The 21,283-nt window shown below is 40.7% G+C and overlaps 1 protein-coding gene across 1 annotated transcript; it reads right to left on the bottom strand.

Annotated features, from left to right (window-relative positions):
• Positions 1–3: 3 nt before the first annotated feature.
• Positions 4–21,272, bottom strand: LOC105440193 (proteoglycan 4-like). The gene is made up of 11 exons (XM_030987566.1): positions 20,658–21,272; positions 20,403–20,447; positions 17,513–17,834; positions 14,993–15,532; positions 12,161–12,868; positions 11,394–11,504; positions 5,577–5,687; positions 4,556–4,683; positions 3,266–3,488; positions 1,098–1,227; positions 4–70 (listed from the first exon to the last, which is right to left on the bottom strand). The coding sequence occupies exons 1-11, from the start codon at positions 21,270–21,272 to the stop codon at positions 4–6; spliced, it is 3,000 nt and encodes a 999-aa protein (XP_030843426.1).
• Positions 21,273–21,283: the final 11 nt, after the last annotated feature.

The raw sequence follows: 21,283 nt of genomic DNA, 5'->3' as shown, positions 1-21,283 counted from the left end.
CTATCATTGTCTACTGGTTGACCGATTGTACTTTGGGTAAACGTTGTCCCTGTTGTCGTGGATGAAGCATCTGAAAAGCAAAACAAAATAAAACAAATCAGTTTACTAAATGCTGACTTATAGCTAAGGTTATACTGGAACAAATAGTGCACATAAAACAATTTTTGAAAATATTTAGGATCATTTTCTTGGGAGTTCAATCCACTTCAAATTATAGTGAGATGCGTTCCTGAGTAATCTGTTGAGAGTGGATTCCACTCCAAATTTCAGTTTGATGCATTCCTGAGTACTCTGTTGAGAGTGGGTTCCACTCCAAATTTCAGTGAGATGCACTTCTAAGTACTCTGTTGAGAGTGAATCTCACTCCAATTATAGTAATGTACATTCCCAAGTACTCTGCCGAGAGTGGATTCAACTCCAAATCATAATGAGATGCATTCTTAAGTACTCTGTTGAGAATAGACCCCATTCCAAACTACAGCGAAATGCATTCCTAGGTACTCTTTAGAATCCAAATGAAACGATGCTTTAAATGCCCCCCCCCTTAACCTAAACAAAATGTCTGCTCCAATACATTTAGGAAATAGAGAGGATTTATTCAGGAAAGCTGGTATCTGTTTTGTCAATGAGGTATATTTACATGTAAAATCGATTTATTTGGGTCAAGGATTACAATCCGTGGTGTTCTTCTAATTTTCTATACTAAATACACTGTCTTGTACAAAGTAATATACAAACGCAAATTAGAAAAAGAACATTCTGAGCAGGTAAGTTATTTAGAATCATATGCTACCTAGTCCAGTGATGTGTGCATAAGTAATACTTTTTTTAAATTGTTAAGATGTGACAAATTTCGAAATCTTGGTCGCTTATTTTACTTGCATATAATTCTTCATGATTCCAAAAATGTTTTACGTAATCGTCAACCTTTGATAGCCATGATAGCATACATTTTAGTCGAATGTAAAGAAACATCGGGAATAATACCAAGATAGGAAAATGAATTAAATACAACTTGAATCACTGGTAACATGATGAATAATAAGAACCCGAGAAAATAATAGCAAGTCTTACTGGATGTAACAGGTTGACAGTACGTTCCCACTGGGTAGTTTTCTACGTCAGTGTAGCCATCATTACATGAACACTCATAGCCATTTGATCCAAGATCCGTACACGTTGCAAGAGATGAACAGTCGTCAATGTCCAGTTCACACTCATTCGTAGCTGAATAGGACACACATAAAAGTTAATAAAGAAGAAATCATTATTAAAGAGAGAGAAATATGTTGAATAAGAAAAAAGTTAAGTAGTGACATTTGTTCCCCCTACATTTAAGCAGTCCTTTCAATGCCTGAGTAGGAAATAGGTTTTTTCCCAACATAAGGGCTCTTAAAGGACAAGTCCACTCGGCTAAAAAGGTTTAATGATTAGATAGACGAAAATCTAAAAAGCCCAAATATAACTTGGTCTTGGAAAATGGAGCTCGGACTTATTTTTAATTAGTTGTTTTAATGAGCAAAGAACAAGTTAGTGATCGAGCCGGTTCTCCCCCACAGTGCATCGCGCGACATTTTTTGTGACGTAGGGTCCTCACAACACAGAGCTAGAGACGGGCGCCCATTCGCGAACGAATGTTGTGATCAATTGGATTGGCTGCGCATGCGCTCTAGAGAAAAAGCAGACTATTTGTAGTATTTTAGCGTCAGTGAGTTAGTGTGAGTTTCTGCCCGATTTTAGTGCAAGTTTCTGCCCGATTTAACGGAATGTCTGGTCCCCCTGGTGATATGCTTTCCAGCCAGTCTGGACTGAGGAAGAACTAGAAGCACGGGAACGAGATCGAGAACGAGAACAGCTAATTGTAGGAGGAAATGACAGCGACGAAGAAGGCGCTCCAGAACCACCACCAGCGCCCGAGAGAGTAGGCAACAACAACTGGTGCCAGTGCGGGAACTGTCGGCCTATGCCTACAGCGAGGGAGTGCATCTGTTGCCGCGAGATGGTCCGCTGCCGTGAACTCCAGCTCGAAGGCTGCGTGACAGACCATGCAGATTTTAATAATGTTTGTCTAACGAGGGCAGTTTGATTATTGACTGCTTTGAAGGGCAGTGTTAACACTATTGCCCAAGTTGATCTCGAAACTGTATTGTGCTGCGAGACGAAGACGAGAGGCATAGCGCAGGCTCGAGCACAGTGCCCCCGCACTTTTTCAAGTTCCTAGAAGTGCCCCTTATTTAACATGGGAAAAGAGCCCCCTTTAATTCGAATAAGTGCCCCTTTTCATATATACAAAATCTAACAAGTGCCCCTTACCTCCTCTGATAATTGCCCCCTTAACCAATGGTAATTACCTCTATTCAAATCTGACAGGTGCCCCTTTTACTCTAACGGGTGCCCTTTTCACTTGTAATAAGTGCCCCTTCCCCTTCTAAAAGTTCCCCATTTCATCTCAGTTGAGTGTCCCTTTCCCACCTTTGATTAGTACCCCTTTTACTTTGCCATTCACCTCCTTTTAATTTCTAATAAGTGCCCTTTTTATTTTAAATAAAGAGCCCCTTCCCTTCTCCTAAATGTCCATTCTCACACCTCTGAAACATACATGTATTAAAATCTGATAAGTGCCCTTTTCCACTTTTAATAAGTACCCTTTTTAATAATTCTTATAAGTGCCCTTATTAATTTCAGGTGAGTGCCCCTTTTTTAGGTACAAGAAGTGCCCCTTGCCACCTCTGATAAGTACCCTTTAACACCTTACAATTGCCCCCTTAATAAATCTGAGAGGTACCCCTTTTATTTGGACAAATGTCTGTTTTTTACTCTGAATTTTTACTTTTTCATGTTTAAGTGCCCCTTTTTACCTCGTAACAAATGCACCTTTAGTCTTCGTCTGATAAGTGCCCCTTTTATTTTGACACGTGCCCCTTATCATTTTTATGAAGGCTACTTTTCCTTCCGTTAATTGCCCCATTTCCTTTTCAATAGGTGCGCCTTCGCCTTCTCATAAATGCCCTTTTCACCCTACTATATGAGAGGTGCCCCCATTTCTTTTGTAATAAGTGCCCCTTTTCAATTTTCTTAAATGCCTATTTTATCTCGGCAATTGACGTTAGTGTCAGGCTGGGATTCGAACCCGTCAAATCTTGGATCGAGAGTCAACTGAATGAACCCCTATATAACGTCATCTTCACATTACCATACGATTTTCTTGTAGAACTCTTTGCGATCAAGCTGGTGATATCTACGACAAAATCAATGTTGAACTTACGTTTTACTTGATAGTTAGACACAGTGAAGACTGATGACCCGTCCGAAAGGTTACCACCAGTTCTTTCTATCTCTTTCTCAAGTTCCTCTTGTAGTATTTGGTCTGTTACATTGGTCTCGGGATCGAATAGGAGATTGATGTCTGCGATGATACTACCATTATCAAACTTGATGACAGTGCATCCATAGTAGTCAGTCAAGGTATCAGCGTATATGCCATCAACCTATGAAATGTAAATTGTAGTTTAAGCTGCTATCAACCTTAACAATTAGTAGGCAAGCTTTTATCCATCACGTGGACTTTCTTAAGCCAAGTAATTCTTCCACACAGACCTCCTCGTGATAACTGGACTGAATATAGTTGACATTGGATAGACAGAAGCTTACTTATTACATTTCATGGTTGTTCGAAGCTAAGACTCTAAATTATGATTACCCAAATACCCCCCTCTTATGATCACTCGATGAACATCATTGTCTTGATAAATCATAGCCCAAGACAATTGTCCATCATTAGTTTCGACTCATCCTACGAGGTATAGTAGTGTTTCATCGAGTTTAGCTGTATTACGGGGCAGTTGTATGAATTTACCTGTATATATTTTGGTCGTATAGCAGTGTATGGGTTAAAGCCCTATTAAAGTGGGTAGCTTTTTTCTGAGAGGGTATAGCAAAAAATTAAGACGTTTGTTATCAAGCTGATAGTAAGCAAATAACTACCGTTGGTGAAGGTGATGGGACAAACTATCACTTCCGAGGCGATCTGGATGTAGCTTTCTTTCCGAAGCGAAGCTGAGGAAAGATAGCGTATACATTCTGATCGACGAGGAAGTGATAGTTTGCCATCGCCTGAAACCAAAAGGTGATTATTTGCTTTATATTCCACATCTAAAACAATTAACTACAAAAAGAAAAGGACGTGTATGCATCAACATGAAAGACACCAGGCCCAAATTCACACCAAAAAAGTTAAAGGTTTAACCCAACCCCTTTAGGGTACGATGCGCGCATGTGTTTGCTTTAATTGCGCTCAATGGAAATGCGCGCTTAATTACGCCTGTTTTAGTGCGCTTTTGGATAATCTTCAGTGAAAGTACGTTGCCCTGTGTAGATAGTATCTCTATCTTCAGTGAAAGTGCGTTGCACTGTGTAGATAGTAGTACTATCTACACAGTGTAACGAACTTTTTGCTTCTCCCATAAATAATGGGCGAACTATCTTTCATCACGTGATTTACTTTTGACCAATCGTAGAGCAAGATTCTTAGTACGTGGAATATAATACTGCCTACCATGTAACATATATCTGATTCCATCATGATAAACCTCTCACTCTCTCTGTTCGTAAGGTCCTCAGAGAATTCAGCTGACGTGCCGTTGATTGCTTCTATCTCCATGGTTGCAAGAAAAGTCGATGAATCTGAAGAGATAAATACAAAACAGTACCATATCATGTCCACTATGTGAAGTACTAACGGTTTTATATGAGTAAAGACACTTTGTAGAATTTAGATGGAGTGGTTTTTTTCAAGAGGGAAGTTCTTTTACGTGAGTAAAGGCGTTATCACTTGCATACATGACATGAGCGTTATGAAATGTTTAATGCAATTTTTCCATTGTTTGAATGTGTGCATTAGAAATATTTGCAATACAAATACAAATACCAATATCGAGATAACAGGGGAGGTCACCTAGATATTTCCGAATCAATAACATGTCCCTATAGCAATTAAAAAAAGTCCCTTTAAGATTGAAAAGGGTAGCAATCCTGAGAGAAAAAATGACATATTCTGATATTCTTGTCCTGCACCATGCTCTAATTACGCATGATCTTTTTTTCTTGTGGAATCCTCCGCTTTCTTCTGATGAAATTCAAAGTTCCGAAAAACTGTTCTTAGCAATTGCAGACCCATTTAAACACAATATATTCCCTCTTATCTGTACCCTCACCATATGCAATATCCCAGTCTTCCTTTATTTTATGCTGATTGCATTTCTCCTCCCCTAATTATTAATATATACCAAAGAGATAATCTCCTTGTGGCAAATTATATTTTATCATGGGATATCAAAGACTCTAAGATCATCAACTGTTTTCATTGTAATATAAATAATATAAATATATAACTATGTTGTAAAGGTTTATACAAGGGAGCTAATCAATACCAAAAATGTATAATTGTTAAAAACCATTGTTTTGTTCAAAGCAATCCTTCCATCAATCAAAAAGTGCACGAGTGGTAAATAAGGGACTATGCAGAGAAGCGATGAAAGCAAGGTTAAGCTTCAATGACGACTTCCGGTTGTACTTACCCACGCAAGTGTCACCTGAAAGATAATACCCAGGACGGCATTGACATTGAAATTCTCCACTAGTCTCCTCGCAAGTCTCGGTGTTGCGATCACAATTATCGGAGCACGGGTCTGGATCATAAAATAATATTAATTCACCATTATAACGTAATCATATGTACCTGCAAATAACTAAATATTAATAAGCAAATAATTACCGCTGGTGAAGGTGATGGGACAAGCTATCACTTCCGAGGTGATCTGGATGTAGCTATCTTTCTGAAGGGAAGCTGAGGAAAGATAGCGTATACATTCTGATCGACGAGGAAGTGATAGTTTGCCATTGCCTGAAACCCAAAGGTGATTATTTGCTTTATATTCCACATCTAAAACAATTTAACTACAAAAAGAAAAGGACGTGTATGCATCTACATAAAAGACACCTAGGCCTAAATTCACACCAAAAAAGTTCAAGTTTAACCCAACCTCTTGAGGGTACGGTGCGCGCATGTGTTTTCTTTAATTGCGCTCATTGGTAATGGGCGCTTAATTACGCCTGTTTTAGTGCGCTTTTGGATAATCTTCAGTGAAAATGCGTTGCCCTGTGTAGATAGGACCTCTATCTTCAGTGAAAGTGCGTTGCACTGTGTAGATAGTACTACTATCTACACAGTGTAACAAACTTTTTGCTTCTCCCATCAATAATGGGCGAACTATCTTTCATCACGTGATTTACTTTTGACCAATCGTAGAGCAAGATTTTTAGTATGTGGGATATAATATTTCCTATCATGCAAGATTGCTTACGAGATTGCACTTTGTGATAGTCTTCTGCAGAAATTTTTAATGAAATCGACTGACTTTATCCAAAATTGATGCAATATCGGCTATTCGTGTGTAAATAGGAAATATACTTATGCTCCTAGTGCAATCGCATTCTATTGAATCGAATAGTAGATAAGTTACATTTTTTTCTTTTATTGATTGTTTTTCAAGATTAATTGAGAAGTATTTATAGCAAGCATACCATGCTTAAGCTATGGTCACAACTCGGAGCAGCGACCGACCGATTTGTAGCCTGCTTGGTTGCCGCTGGAATTTAGGCATCGCCCAACGATTTTTGGAGAAGTCGAGCAGGCTGTAAAGCCCCAGCGATGCCCTGACGCTGCTCTGTCGAAAAAGAAAAAAAAAGCCGCTAGGTCAATGGCTGCCGACCGATTTTGAACTCGCCGCCCATTGACCGACTGATCTCCCAGCGGCGAGCGGGTGGTGACTGGGTGGTGACCGGTCTTTTTTTTTTTACCTAAATCGCTCGACGGCGAACGCTGATTAGGTCGGTGCTCGCCGCCCGGGCACCGAGCCTTTTTCGGGCGGCGAGTGAAAAGTGAGCAGCCGCCGCCAAATATTAACTCCGCGCTTAAACTTCAGCAGCGACCGAGCGATGCCCTAAAACAAGCGGTGCCCGGGCTAAATTGGCTAAAAACTCGCCGCCCGGCCGCCGAGTAGGCTACTTGTTTGGGTTGTGACCATAGCTTAAGGCATGGATCATCGACCTTCGGGATTTCCCCTGCTAGTTTCCAAACCACTTGACTGTGGATAATCTACTGTTAGCTCTATCATTTATCTCCGTGATATTGGTTTTGTTTGTTTGGTATCTGCAAAAACAGGCTTGTATTAGCATTATATTGATTGTATTGTATTTATTCAAACATTCGGTACAACGATTAAAGTCTAGGGATGCAGCAAAACGGTTTGAAAAAGCTGTTACGGGCTGCTTGAGTCCCCCATTAAAATGATAACAGTATTGACCTTTCAAATGTTAATAACCGCAGTGGGAAAAAAAATGTCCATAGAATTCTGGCAAAACATAATTCAACATCATCGTAGTGTATTTGAATTGGGATCAAAAGTGAAATTCTTAAACATGAACAATACACATGAGCTTTCCTGATGACATCATAGGTTTAATTTAAATATTTTCCCCTCTATTTATCCTCTTTCAAAGGGACTTTATTTGTTCATATCGTAAAAAAACAGCTATTTACAACAGGGTTTTTATACAGAATTCATGCAATCGTAACATATAATATATAGTACAACATATGAAACTAATGTGACATAATCACTAACTAAAATAATGAAAACATTTGTGTTACTTCGTTTGTATCGAATTTCTTTTGATTACATTTCATACAGAGATAGGTGCGAATTTCTACCTTTAATTTTTTAATCAAATATACAGCGTGTATCCTGTGCTTTTCACTTCCAAAGCATTATCTAATATAGTTTCTATAGATAATAAAATGAGCAAAGTTTAAAATAAGATTGACAAGCTTCATTTCTTTTCTCTCTATTTCATGACATAATAAAATAATTTGTTCGTTAATTTAAAAAAAAAATTAAACAAAGTATCGATTAATTTGGATAAAATCTTCCAAAAAGCGAAACCTTTTTGTAAGCCAGGAGAAGGTGTTTATTTGTATTTGGGATCTTACATATATCACATTGATTATTATTTTAAATCTTCCATTTAGGCCTATATAAATTGTCTTTCCTGGGCAATATTCTATGAATACATTTAAAATTAAACTGCTTAATTCTGTTGTCATTTATAAAGTAAAATGTATAATGAAGCACCGTCTTCCCGTTAAACGTATTAGGTAAATTAGAATAAGCGTTCTAAAAATAAATGCATGGCAGACCCTGTCTATTTTTTTCTAACATCAAATTTTAATAGTGTTTGGCTCTTATGCCCGCTACATCAATGGAGTCACCTGTTACATTTCTATTGTACTGGATTTCACTGCAGACGGTGGACTATTTGCATATTGTTAACTATTACATAACTTCTGCAACCAAAAATAGGAAAGTGCACTTTTTAACTCTGCCAATTTGAAGGCAGAAAGTAATTAATTTTCTTGAAAATTAATACGGAATCAACTTCTTTCCAGATACCGTTATCTAAGACTTGTTTCACTTTAAGAATATTAAGAATATTGTTTTCTCATCCACTTTCGAAAATACAATAACTCACTCATATTTTTGATATTGCTATTATACCAAAATAGTTTCAGTTGCAATATTTGTTACTTTAAACATATCAATATATTTCAATTCAGCCCCAAAACAAAACATTTTAACATAGAAAGTAGGCAACTTTTTTGTTTCTACATATACGATACATATCGCTCTTTTTGCAATTAAAATGCAAACAAAGAGGCAAATCCCCAATTTTCTTAATCCAATATTTAAAAAAAAAATCCAAGAACTTTGTTCACCACTTAAATACTTATAAATCCATGAAAGACGGAGTGACCGGTATTTCGACTCTAAGTCAATCATTCCCAACCCCCCTTCTACTTCAGGATTTTGACGGATGTTTCGTTTCACCTTTTCTTTTTTAGAATTCCATACAAATGTGTAAGTCAGTTTGTTTATACGTTTAATAATTATAGAAGGGATCGGAACAGCCGTGGCAGTATGTACTATATGAGACATAACTATCAAATCGAATCAAACAGTTATTGTATTGTATTAATTCAGACATTCGGTACAACAATACAAGTCTAGGGATGCAGCAAAACGGTTTGAAAAAAACCGTTAAGGGTTGCTTCCCCGATTCAACATCAAATAGCTTGTTAAATGGACAAAATATAAGCGTTCTGATTTGGCGGCCATTTTGAATTGGGATCAAAAGTGAAACTCTCGAACATGAACAATACTAATGGGATTTCCTGATGACATCATATAGACATAATTTGAATATAATTAGGATTTCAAAATTCGCGCAAATTTCATTGGAATGTATTGAAATGATTCGATGTTCTATCACACACCAGTCACACCGCTAACGCGACTCAAGAACGACTTTAAACCGACAATTGTATTGCCATTGGAGTATAAATAATAGTTTGTTTGGTCTGTAGTCGGTCTAGTACCGTTCTCGTTGGAATGAAAAAGTGTAAACATTACCCAAGCATATTTTGTTTAGTTTCATGCATTCATACATTTCAAAATATGAGCTACAAATTCACTCTCAATCAATACCAAAAGAAATCGAATTGGGAGTAGACTACTCGACGCACTTGTACGCGCTCGCGTAAAAAAGGCCTGCAAGGAATGCAGGTCTAACTAATAACTGCCGTGCTTAGGCATGAATCCTTAACCTTCGGGATTTCCCCCTTCTAGTTTTCAAACCACTTGACTGTGGATAATCTACTGATAGCTCTAACATTTATCTCCGTAAGATTGGTTTTGTTTGTTTGGTATCTGGAGAAAAAAAAAAGGCTTGTATTCCATTTCACATTAGTAAATATTGATTCTATTGTATTTATTCAGACATTCAGTACAAACCAAACATGTCTAGGGATGCAGCAAAACGGTTTGAAAAAAAAGTTAAGGGCTGCTTCACCGATTAAATTGATAACAATATGGACCTCTCAATGTTACTTACCGCACTTGGTAATAAAAAACAGTCCAAACAAATCTGGCAGGACATAATTCAACATCATCGTAGTGTATTTGAAATGAGATTAAAAGTGAAACTCTCAAACATGAAGAATACAAATGAGCTTTCCTGATGACATCATAGACATAATTTAAATATAATTAGGATTTCAAAATGCGCGCATATTTCATCGAAATGTATTGAAATGATTCGATGTTCTATCACACTCCAGTCACACCGCTAATAGTCCAGGCTAGGCCCCATAGGAAAGGGCCTGAACCTTGTTTTTTTTATTTATTTTTTTATACAATGTTTTTTGATGGTTTCTTGTCAATTCGAGGGTGCTGATTCCAAATCCGATGAGTGCCAAACGCGAAGCCTTGAGCATTTCTCGCGAAATGTGAAAATTCGAAATGGCCGCCGAATCATGAAAGCGCTTATTCTTTGGCCTTTTAACATAATTTTTTGATGTTTTCTTATCAATTCGAGGGTGCTGATTCCAAATCCGATGAATGCCATACGCGAAACCTTGAGCACTTTACGCAAAATACGAAAATTGGAATTGACAAGAAAACATCAAATAACCTGTTGAATGGCCAAAATATAAGCGTTCACATGATTTGGCGGCCATTTTGAATTTCCGCATTTTACGAGAAATGCTCAAGGATTTGCGTCTGATACTCATCGGATTTGGAATCAGCAACCTCGAATTGAAAAGAAACCATCACAAAACATTGTATATATATATAAAAAAAAAAAACAAGGTTCCTTGCTCTCTAGCCTGCATGAACTATAGCGCGAATCAAGAACGACTCCAAACCGACAATTCTATTGCCATTGGAGTATAAATAATTGTTTGTTTGGTCTGTAGTCGGTCTAGTATCGTTCTCGTTGGAATGAAAAAGTGTAAACATTACCCCAAATTGTTGTTTAGTTTCATGCATTTATACTTTTCAAAATATGAGCTACAAATGCACTCTCAATCAATACAAAAAAGAAAATCGACTTGGAAATAGACTACTCGATGCACTTGTACGCACTCGCGTAAAGAAGGCCCGCAATGATGTCCAACCAAATTAAAGTCCGACTTGGGTTCCGTTTGCGCGGTTTACGGGTTTATATGCTCCTTGTCCGGCAGCCCATCGAATGCCGGGTGAAGTTATATTAATTTTGTTTGTATACATTGTAACTGTCCACATAACGATTCATGGAGGTCGTTGGTAAACTATTTCATTGCATCTGCATGGCGTGGCTTGATGAAAGCTTCCGGATCACATACCTGTTACTTACAAGTATATTAGCTCGTTGGTCGTACATTTAACTTGAGATTAAATACAAATGGCGATTTTACTGACTATTTGGCATATAATGCAAATGGACACTTTACTCACCCTGGCATTCTTCCCCCTGTTGGGGCGAGAGTACGTCTAGACAAACACATTCGTCACTCAGGCACTCCTGATTCCACGGATTACACAGTCCGTCACATGGCAACGACACAGCTTCATAAAGGGGAAATGAAAAATATGTAAATAACAAATAATGTTATTAAAAACAATTTACTGAAAATACATTGAAGTTGTTATCCTTGAAAATAATTATATTGTACTGAATACAAATTCAAAACAGGATAAACGGAGACAATTATCAAGAATCGGTTACTGTTATCGTATTGAGAAAAAAAATAGAATCATATCTACTCAAATAGATTGAATACAACACAAATAATTTTTGAATTTCATGGGTTAAAAAAGAGAATAAAATAAAACTTAAATATGTTCATCATTTAATGGCAACTAAATCAAATTGAGAGGAAACCTTTGAGAAATTAAAAAACGAAGAAGGGTTATGTGATACTAATACATTAAATACATGAGAATAACCGAAACCCATTCGTCCATGATGAATATCAGTTCCTTTCAAACAAGAAATTGGTATTTCTATTACTTTATCTAAATTACTTCATAAATGGACAAAGCGGCATTTGAAAGTCAAAGTAACCACCCATTTAAAAAGCATAGATAATACAAAACGTGTCATTGCCTTAAAAAAAAAAAAACTATATAAAAAAACACGAGATAACAGACATAAAAAAAAACAGAAAAGGAGAAAGAAAAAAAAAGAGAGAAAAAAAAAAACAACAAATAAGTGAACTTACGAGTAGTTTGTTCTGTAGTTGCTTGTAATGAAGTTGGAGTGGTAGGAGAATAAAAAGATGTATGCCCTTGTGTTGTTTCCGACTTTGTTGAAGTAGTTTTGTGCAGTGTCGTTTGTGTTGGAGTGGTCGGAGTATAATAAGTGGTAGGCTCCTGTGTTGTTTGCGGCTCTGTAGAAGTAGGTTGTTCTGGGGTTGTTGGTTTTGGAGTAGTAGAAGAATCAGAAGTGGTAGGCTCCTGCGTTGTTTCCGGCTCCATTGGAGTAGTTTGTCTATGTGCCGTTGATGATGAGGTTGGAGTAGTCGGAGTTTCAGAAGAGGTTGGCTCATGTGTTGTCTTCTCTGTTGTCTCCGGCTTTGTTGGTTTAGTTTGTTCTAGGGTGGTTTTTGATGTAGTTGAAGTGGTAGGAGAATCAGAAGTTGTAGACTCCTGAGTTGTTTCCGGCTGTGTTGGAGTAGTTTGTTCTGCGGTCGTGAGTGATGTAGTTGGAGTGGTAGAAGAATGAGAAGTGGTAGGCTCCTGAGTCGTTTCTGGCTCTGTTGGAGTAGTTTGTTCTGGGGTCGTGAGTGATGTTGTTGGAGTGGTAGTAGAATCGGAAGTGGTAGGCTCCTGAGTCGTTTCTGGGTCTGTAGGAGTAGTTTGTTCTGTGGTCGTTGGTTTCGGAGTGGTAGAAGAACCAGGATCGGTAAGTTCTTGTGTTGTTTCCGGCTCTGTTTGAGTAGTTTGTTCTGGGGTTGTTAGTTTCGGAGTGGTAGAATAATCAGAAGTTGTAGACTCCTGAGTTGTTTCCGGCTGTGTTGGAGTAGTTTGTTCTGCGGTCGTGAGTGATGTAGTTGGAGTGGTAGAAGAATGAGAAGTGGTAGGCTCCTGAGTCGTTTCTAGCTCTGTTGGAGTAGTTTGTTGTAGAGTAGCTTCGGATCGATTTGAGGTGGTTGGAGAATCAGAAGGGGTAGGCTCCTGAGTCGTTTCCGGTTCTGTTGGAGTAGTTTGTTCTGGAGTTGCTTCTGATGTAGTTGGAGTGGTTGGAGAATCAGAAGTGGTAGGCTCTTGAGTCGTTTCTGACTCTGTTGGAGTAGTTTGTTCTGGGGTTGCTTCTGATGAAGTTGGAGTGGTTGGAGAATCAGAAGTGTTGAGCTCCTGTGTTGTTTCCGGCCCCGTTGGTGTTGTTTCTTCTGGGGTTGCTTCTGATGTAAATGGACTGGATGGAGAATCAGAAGTGGTAGGCTCCTGTGTTGTATCTGCGTCTATTGGTGTCGTTTCTTCTGGGGTTGCCTCGGATGTAGTTGGAGTGGTTAGAGAATCAGAAGTGGTAGGCTCCTGTGTTGTTTCCGGCTCTGTTGGAGTAGTTTGTTTTGGGATTGCTTCTGATGTAGTTGGAGTGATTGAAGAATCAGAAGTGGTAGGCTCCAGTGTTGTTTCCGGCTCTGTTGGAGTAGTTTGTTCTGGGGTTGTAGGTTTTGGAGTGGTTGGATAATCAAAAGTTGTAGGCTCCTGAGTCGTTTCTGGTTCTGTTGGAGTAGTTTGTTCTGGGGGTGCTTCTGATGTAGTATGAGTGGTTGGAGATTCAGAAGTGGTAGGCTCCTGTGTTGTTTCCGACTTTGTTGGAGTAGTTTGTTCTGGGGTTGCTTCTGATGAAGTTGGAGTGGTTGGAGATTCAGAAGTGGTAGGCTCCTGAGTCGTTTCTGAATCTGTTGGAGAAGTTTGTTCTGGGGTTGCTTCTGATGTAGTTGGAGTGGATGGAGAATCAGAAGTGGTAGGCTCCTGTGTTGTTTCCGGCTCTGTTGGAGTAGTTTGTTCTGGGGTTGCGTCTGATGTAGTTAGAGTGGTTGGAGAATCAGAAGTGGTAGGTTCCTGTGTTGTTTCCGGCTCTGTTGGCGTAGTTTGTTCTGGGGTTGCTTCTGACGTAGTTTGAGTGGATGGAGAATCAGAAGTGGTAGGCTCCTGTGTTGTTTCCTGCTCTGTTGGAGTAGTTTGTTCAGGGGTTGTTGGTTTCGGAGTGGTCGGAGAATCAAAAGTTGTTGGCTCCTGAGTCGTTTCTGGTTCTGTAGGAGTACTTTGTTCTGGGGTTGCTTCTGATGTAGTTAGAGTGGTTGGAGAAGTTTTATGCTTCTCAGTCGTTTCCGGCTCTGTTGGAGTAGTTTGTTCAGGGGTTGTTGGTTTTTGAGTGGTTGGAGAATCAGGAGTGGTAGGCTCCTGTGTTGTTTCCGGCTCTGCTGGAGTAGTTTGTTCAGGGGTTGTTGGTTTTGGAGTGGTTGGAGAATCAGAAGTGGTAGGTTCCTGTGTTGTTTCCGGCCCTTTTGGCGTAGTTTGTTCTGGGGTTGCTTCTGACGTAGTTTGAGTGGATGGAGAATCAGAAGTGGTAGGCTCCTGTGTTGTTTCCTGCTCTGTTGGAGTAGTTTGTTCAGGGGTTGTTGGTTTCGGAGTGGTCGGAGAATCAAAAGTTGTTGGCTCCTGAGTCGTTTCTGGTTCTGTTGGAGTACTTTGTTCTGGGGTTGCTTCTGATGTAGTTAGAGTGGTTGGAGAATCAGAAGTTTTATGCTCCTCAGTCGTTTCCGGCTCTGATGGAGTAGTTTGTTTAGGGGTTGTTGGTTTTGGAGTGGTTGGAGAATTAGAAGTGGTAGGCTCCTGTGTTGTTTCCTGCTCTGTTGGAGTAGTTTGTTCTGGGGTTGCTTCTGTTGTAGTTGGAGTGGTTGGAGAATCAGAACTGGTAGGCTCCTGAGTCGTTTCTGACTCTGTTGGAGTAGTTTGTTCTGGGGTTGCTTCTGATGAAGTTGGAGTGGTTGGAGAATCAGAAGTGGTAGGCTCCTGTGTTGTTTCCGGCTCTGTTGGAGTAGTTTGTTCTGGGGTTGTAGGTTTTAGAGTGTTTGGAGAATCAGAAGTGGTAGGCTCCTGTGTTGTTTCCTGCTCTGTTGGAGTAGTTTGTTTAGGAGTTGTTAGTTTTGGAGTGGTTGGAGAATCAGAAGTGGTAGGCTCCTGTGTTGTTTCCGGCTCTGTTGGAGTAGTTTGTTCAGGGGTTGTTGGTTTTGGAGTGGTTGGAGAATCAGAAGTGGTAGTCTCCTGTGTTGTTTCCGGCTCTGTTGGAGTAGTTTGTTCTGGGGTTGCCTCTGATGAAGTTGGAGTGGTTGGAGATTCAGAAGTGGTAGGCTCCTGAGTCGTTTCTGAATCTGTTGGAGAAGTTTGATCTGGGGTTGCTTCTGATGTAGTTGGAGTGGATGGAGAATCAGAAGTGGTAGGCTCCTGTGTTGTTTCCGGCTCTGTTGGAGTAGTTTGTTCTGGGGTTGCTTCTGATGTAGTTAGAGTGGTTGGAGAATCAGTAGTGGTAGGTTCCTGTGTTGTTTCCGGCTCTGATGGCGTAGTTTGTTCTGGGGTTGCTTCTGACGTAGTTTGAGTGGATGGAGAATCAGAAGTGGTAGGCTCCTGTGTTGTTTCCTGCTCTGTTGGAGTAGTTTGTTCAGGGGTTGTTGGTTTCGGAGTGGTCGGAGAATCAAAAGTTGTTGGCTCCTGAGTCGTTTCTGGTTCTGTTGGAGTACTTTGTTCTGGGGTTGCTTCTGATGTAGTTTGGGTGGATGGAGAATCAGAAGTGGTAGGCTCCTGTGTTGGTTCCTGCTCTGTTGGAGTAGTTTGTTCAGGGGTTGTTGGTTTCGAAGTGGTCGGAGAATCAAAAGTTGTTGGCTCCTGAGTCGTTTCTGGTTCTGTTGGAGTACTTTGTTCTGGGGTTGCTTCTGATGTAGTTAGAGTGGTTGGAGAATCAGAAGTTTTATGCTCCTCAGTCGTTTCCGGCTCTGATGGAGTAGTTTGTTCAGGGGTTGTTGGTTTTGGAGTGGTTGGAGAAGTAGAAGTGGTAGGCTCCTGTGTTGTTTCCTGCTCTGTTGGAGTAGTTTGTTCTGGGGTTGCTTCTGTTGTAGTTGGAGTGGTTGGAGAATCAGAACTGGTAGGCTCCTGAGTCGTTTCTGACTCTGTTGGAGTAGTTTGTTCTGGGGTTGCTTCTGATGAAGTTGGAGTCGTTGGAGAATCAGAAGTGGTAGGCTCCTGTGTTGTTTCCGGCTCTGTTGGAGTAGTTTGTTCTGGGGTTGAAGGTTTTAGAGTGTTTGGAGAATCAGAAGTGGTAGGCTCCTGTGTTGTTTCCTGCTCTGTTGGAGTAGTTTGTTCAGGAGTTGTTAGTTTTGGAGTGGTTGGAGAATCAGAAGTGGTAGGCTCCTGTGTTGTTTCCGGCTCTGTTGGAGTAGTTTGTTCAGGGGTTGTTGGTTTTGGAGTGGTTGGAGAATCGGAAGTGGTAGTCTCCTGTGTTGTTTCCGGCTCTGTTGGAGTAGTTTGTTCTGGTGTTGCTTCTGATGAAGTTGGAGTGGTTGGAGATTCAGAAGTGGTAGGCTCCTGAGTCGTTTCTGAATCTGTTGGAGAAGTTTGATCTGGGGTTGCTTCTGATGTAGTTGGAGTGGATGGAGAATCAGAAGTGGTGGGCTCCTGTGTTGTTTCCGGCTCTGTTGGAGTAGTTTGTTCTGGGGTTGCTTCTGATGTAGTTAGAGTGGTTGGAGAATCAGAAGTGGTAGGTTCCTGTGTTGTTTCCGGCTCTGTTGGCGTAGCTTGTTCTGGGGTTGCTTCTGACGTAGTTTGAGTGGATGGAGAATCAGAAGTGGTAGGCTCCTGTGTTGTTACCTGCTCTTTTGGAGTAGTTTGTTCAGGGGTTGTTGGTTTCGGAGTGGTCGGAGAATCAAAAGTTGTTGGCTCCTGAGTCGTTTCTGGTTCTGTTGGAGTACTTTGTTCTGGGGTTGCTTCTGATGTAGTTAGAGTGGTTGGAGAAGTTTTATGCTCCTCAGTCGTTTCCGGCTCTGTTGGAGTAGTTTGTTCAGGGGTTGTTGGTTTTGGAGTGGTTGGAGAATCAGAAGTGGTAGGCTCCTGTGTTTTTTCCGGCTCTGTTGGAGTAGTTTGTTCTGGGGTTGCTTCTGTTGTAGTTGGAGTGGTTGGAGAATCAGAACTGGTAGGCTCCTGAGTCGTTTCTGACTCTGTTGGAGTAGTTTGTTCTGGGGTTGCTTCTGATGAAGTTGGAGTCGTTGGAGAATCAGAAGTGGTAGGCTCCTGTGTTGTTTCCGGCTCTGTTGGAGTAGTTTGTTCTGGGGTTATAGGTTTTAGAGTGTTTGGAGAATCAGAAGTGGTAGGCTCCTGTGTTGTTTCCTGCTCTGTTGGAGTAGTTTGTTCAGGAGTTGTTAGTTTTGGAGTGGTTGGAGAATCAGAAGTGGTGGGCTCCTGTGTTGTTTCCTGCTCTGTTGGAGTAGTTTGTTCAGGGGTTGTTGGTTTCGGAGTGGTCGGAGAATCAAAAGTTGTTGGCTCCTGAGTCGTTTCTGGTTCTGTTGGAGTACTTTGTTCTGATGTTGCTTCCGATGTAGTTAGAGTGGTTGGAGAATGAGAAGTTTTATGCTCCTCAGTCGTTTCCGGCTCTGATGGAGTAGTTTGTTCAGGGGTTGTTGGTTTTGGAGTGGTTGGAGAATCAGAAGTGGTAGGCTCCTGTGTTGTTTCCTGCTCTGTTGGAGTAGTTTGTTCTGGGGTTGCTTCTGTTGTAGTTGGAGTGGTTGGAGAATCAGAACTGGTAGGCTCCTGAGTCGTTTCTGACTCTGTTGGAGTAGTTTGTTCTGGGGTTGCTTCTGATGAAGTTGGAGTGGTTGGAGAATCAGAAGTGGTAGGCTCTTGTGTTGTTTCCGGCTCTGTTGGAGTAGTTTGTTCTGGGGTTGTAGGTTTTAGAGTGTTTGGAGAATCAGAAGTGGTAGGCTCTTGTGTTGTTTCCTGCTCTGTTGGAGTAGTTTGTTCAGGAGTTGTTAGTTTTGGAGTGGTTGGAGAATCAGAAGTGGTAGGCTCCTGTGTTGTTTCCGGCTCTGTTGGAGTAGTTTGTTCAGGGGTTGTTGGTTTTGGAGTGGTTGGAGAATCAGAAGTGGTAGTCTCCTGTGTTGTTTCCGGCTCTGTTGGAGTAGTTTGTTCTGGCGTTGCTTCTGATGAAGTTGGACTGGTTGGAGATTCAGGAGTGGTAGGCTCCTGAGTCGTTTCTGAATCTGTTGGAGAAGTTTGATCTGGGGTTGCTTCTGATGTAGTTGGAGTGGATGGAGAATCAGAAGTGGTAGGCTCCTGTGTTGTTTCGGGCTCTGTTGGAGTAGTTTGTTCTGGGGTTGCTTCTGATGTAGTTAGAGTGGTTGGAGAATCAAAAGTGGTAGGTTCCTGTGTTGTTTCCGGCTCTGTTGGCGTAGTTTGTTCTGGGGTTGCTTCTGACGTAGTTTGAGTGGGTGGAGAATCAGAAGTGGTAGGCTCCTGTGTTGTTTCCTGCTCTGTTGGAGTAGTTTGTTCAGGGGTTGTTGGTTTCGGAGTGGTCGGAGAATCAAAAGTTGTTGGCTCCTGAGTCGTTTCTGGTTCTGTTGGAGTACTTTGTTCTGGGGTTGCTTCTGATGTAGTTAGAGTGGTTGGAGAAGTTTTATGCTCCTCAGTCGTTTCCGGCTCTGTTGGAGTAGTTTGTTCAGGGGTTGTTGGTTTTGTAGTGGTTGGAGAATCAGAAGTGGTAGGCTCCTGTGTTTTTTCCGGCTCTGTTGGAGTAGTTTGTTCAGGGGTTGTTTGTTTTGGAGTGGTAAAAGAATCAAAACTTGTAGGCTTCTGTGTTGTTATTGGGTCTGTCACAGTAGTATATTCTGGGGATGTTAGCATTTGAGTGGTAGAAGAATCAAAACTTGTAGGCTCCTGTGTTGTTATTGGGTCTGTCACAATAGTATGTTCTGGGGATGTTAGCATTGGAGTGGTAGAAGAATCAAAACTTGTAGGCTCTTGTGTTGTCAATGGGTCTGTCACAGTAGTATGTTCTGGGTAAGTTATCATTGGAGTGGTAGAAGAATCAAAACTTGTAGGCTCCTGTGTTGTTATTGGGTCTGTCACAATAGTATGTTCTGGGGATGTTAGCATTGGAGTGGTAGAAGAATCAAAACTTGTAGGCTCCTGTGTTGTTATTGGGTCTGTCACAGTAGTATGTTCTGGGGAAGTTATCATTGAAGTGGTAGAAGAATCAAAACTTGTAGGCTCCTGTGTTGTTATTGGGTCTTTAACAGTAGTATATTCTGGGGATGTTAGCATTGGAGTGGTAGAAGAATCAAAACTTGTAGGCTCCTGTGTTGTTATTGGGTCTGTCACAGTAGTATATTCTGGGGATGTTAGCATTGGAGTGGTAGAAGTATCAAAACGTGTAGGCTCTTGTGTTGTTATTGGGTCTGTCACAGTAGTATGTTCTGGGGATGTTATCATTGGAGTGGTAGAAGAATCAAAACTTGTAGGCTCTTGTGTTGTTATTGGGTCTGTTACAGTAGTATGTTCTGGGGATGTTAGCATTGGAGTGGTAGAAGAATCAAAACTTGTAGGCTCCTGTGTTGTTATTGGGTCTGTCAAAGGAGTATGTTCTGGGGAAATTATCATTGGAGTGGTAGAAGAATCAAAACTTGTAGGCTCCTGTGTTGATATTGGGTCTGTCACAGTAGTATGTTCTGGGGATGTTAGCATTGGAGTGGTAGAATAATCAAAACTTGTAGGCTCCTGTGTTGTTATTTGGTCTGTCACAGTAGTATGTTCTGGTGATGTTAGCATTGGAGTGGTAGAAGAATCAAAACTTGTAGGCTCCTGTGTTGTTATTGGGTCTGTCACAGTAGTATGTTCTGGGAATTTTATCATTGGAGTGGTAGAAGAATCAAAACTTGTAGGCTCCTGTGTTGTTATTGGGTCTGCCACAGTAGTATGTTCTGGGGATGTTAGCATTGGAGTGGTAGAAGAATCAAAACTTGTAGGCTCCTGTGTTGTTATTGTGTCTGCCACAGTAGTATGTTCTGGGGATGTTAGCATTGGAGTGGTAGAAGAATCAAAACTTGTAGGCTCCTGTGTTGTTATTGGGTCTGTCACAGTAGTATGTTCTGGGGATGTTAGCATTGGAGTGGTAGAAGAATCAAAACTTGTAGGCTCCTGTGTTGTTATTGGGTCTGTCACAGTAGTATGATCTGGGGATGTTATCATTGGAGTGGTAGAAGAATCAAAACTTGTAGGCTCCTGTGTTGTTATTGGGTCTGCCACAATAGTATGTTCTGGGGATGTTAGCATTGGAGTGGTAGAAGAATCAAAACTTGTAGGCTCCTGTGTTGTTATTGGGTCTGTCACAGTAGTATGTTCTGTGGATGTTAGCATTGGAGTGGTAGAAGAATCAAAACTTGTAGGCTCCTGTGTTGTTATTGGGTCTGTCACAGTAGTATGTTCTGGGGATGTTAGCATTGGAGTGGTAGAAGAATCAAAACTTGTAGGCTCCTGTGTTGTTATTGGGTCTGTCAGAGTAGTATTTTCTGGGGATGTTAGCATTGGAGTGGTAGAAGAATCAAAACTTGTAGGCTCCTGTGTTGTTATTGGGTCTGCCACAGTAGTATGTTCTGGGGATGTTAGCATTGGAGTGGTAGAAGAATCAAAACTTGTAGGCTCTTGTGTTGTCAATGGGTTTGTCACAGTAGTATGTTCTGGGGAAGTTATCATTGGAGTGGTAGAAGAATCAAAACTTGTAGGCTCCTGTGTTGTTATTGGGTCTGTCACAATAGTATGTTCTGGGGATGTTAGCATTGGAGTGGTAGAAGAATCAAAACTTGTAGGCTCCTGTGTTGTTATTGGGTCTGTCACAGTAGTATGTTCTGGGGAAGTTATCATTGAAGTGGTAGAAGAATCAAAACTTGTAGGCTCCCGTGTTGTTATTGGGTCTGTAACAGTAGTATATTCTGGGGATGTTAGCATTGGAGTGGTAGAAGAATCAAAACTTGTAGGCTCCTGTGTTGTTATTGGGTCTGTCACAGTAGTATATTCTGGGGATGTTAGCATTGGAGTGGTAGAAGTATCAAAACGTGTAGGCTCTTGTGTTGTTATTGGGTCTGTCACTTTAGTATGTTCTGGGGATGTTATCATTGGAGTGGTAGAAGAATCAAAACTTGTAGGCTCTTGTGTTGTTATTGGGTCTGTTACAGTAGTATGTTCTGGGGATGTTAGCATTGGAGTGGTAGAAGAATCAAAACTTGTAGGCACCTGTGTTGTTATTGGGTCTGTCAAAGGAGTATGTTCTGGGGAAGTTATCATTGGAGTGGTAG

The sequence above is a fragment of the Strongylocentrotus purpuratus genome, unplaced genomic scaffold, assembly GCF_000002235.5.
Source record: "Strongylocentrotus purpuratus isolate Spur 01 unplaced genomic scaffold, Spur_5.0 spur5_scaffold_16, whole genome shotgun sequence".
NCBI lineage: Eukaryota > Metazoa > Echinodermata > Echinoidea > Camarodonta > Strongylocentrotidae > Strongylocentrotus > Strongylocentrotus purpuratus.
The sequence above is the reverse complement of the archived record's forward strand: the minus strand, read 5'-3'. Positions and strand labels throughout refer to the sequence as shown.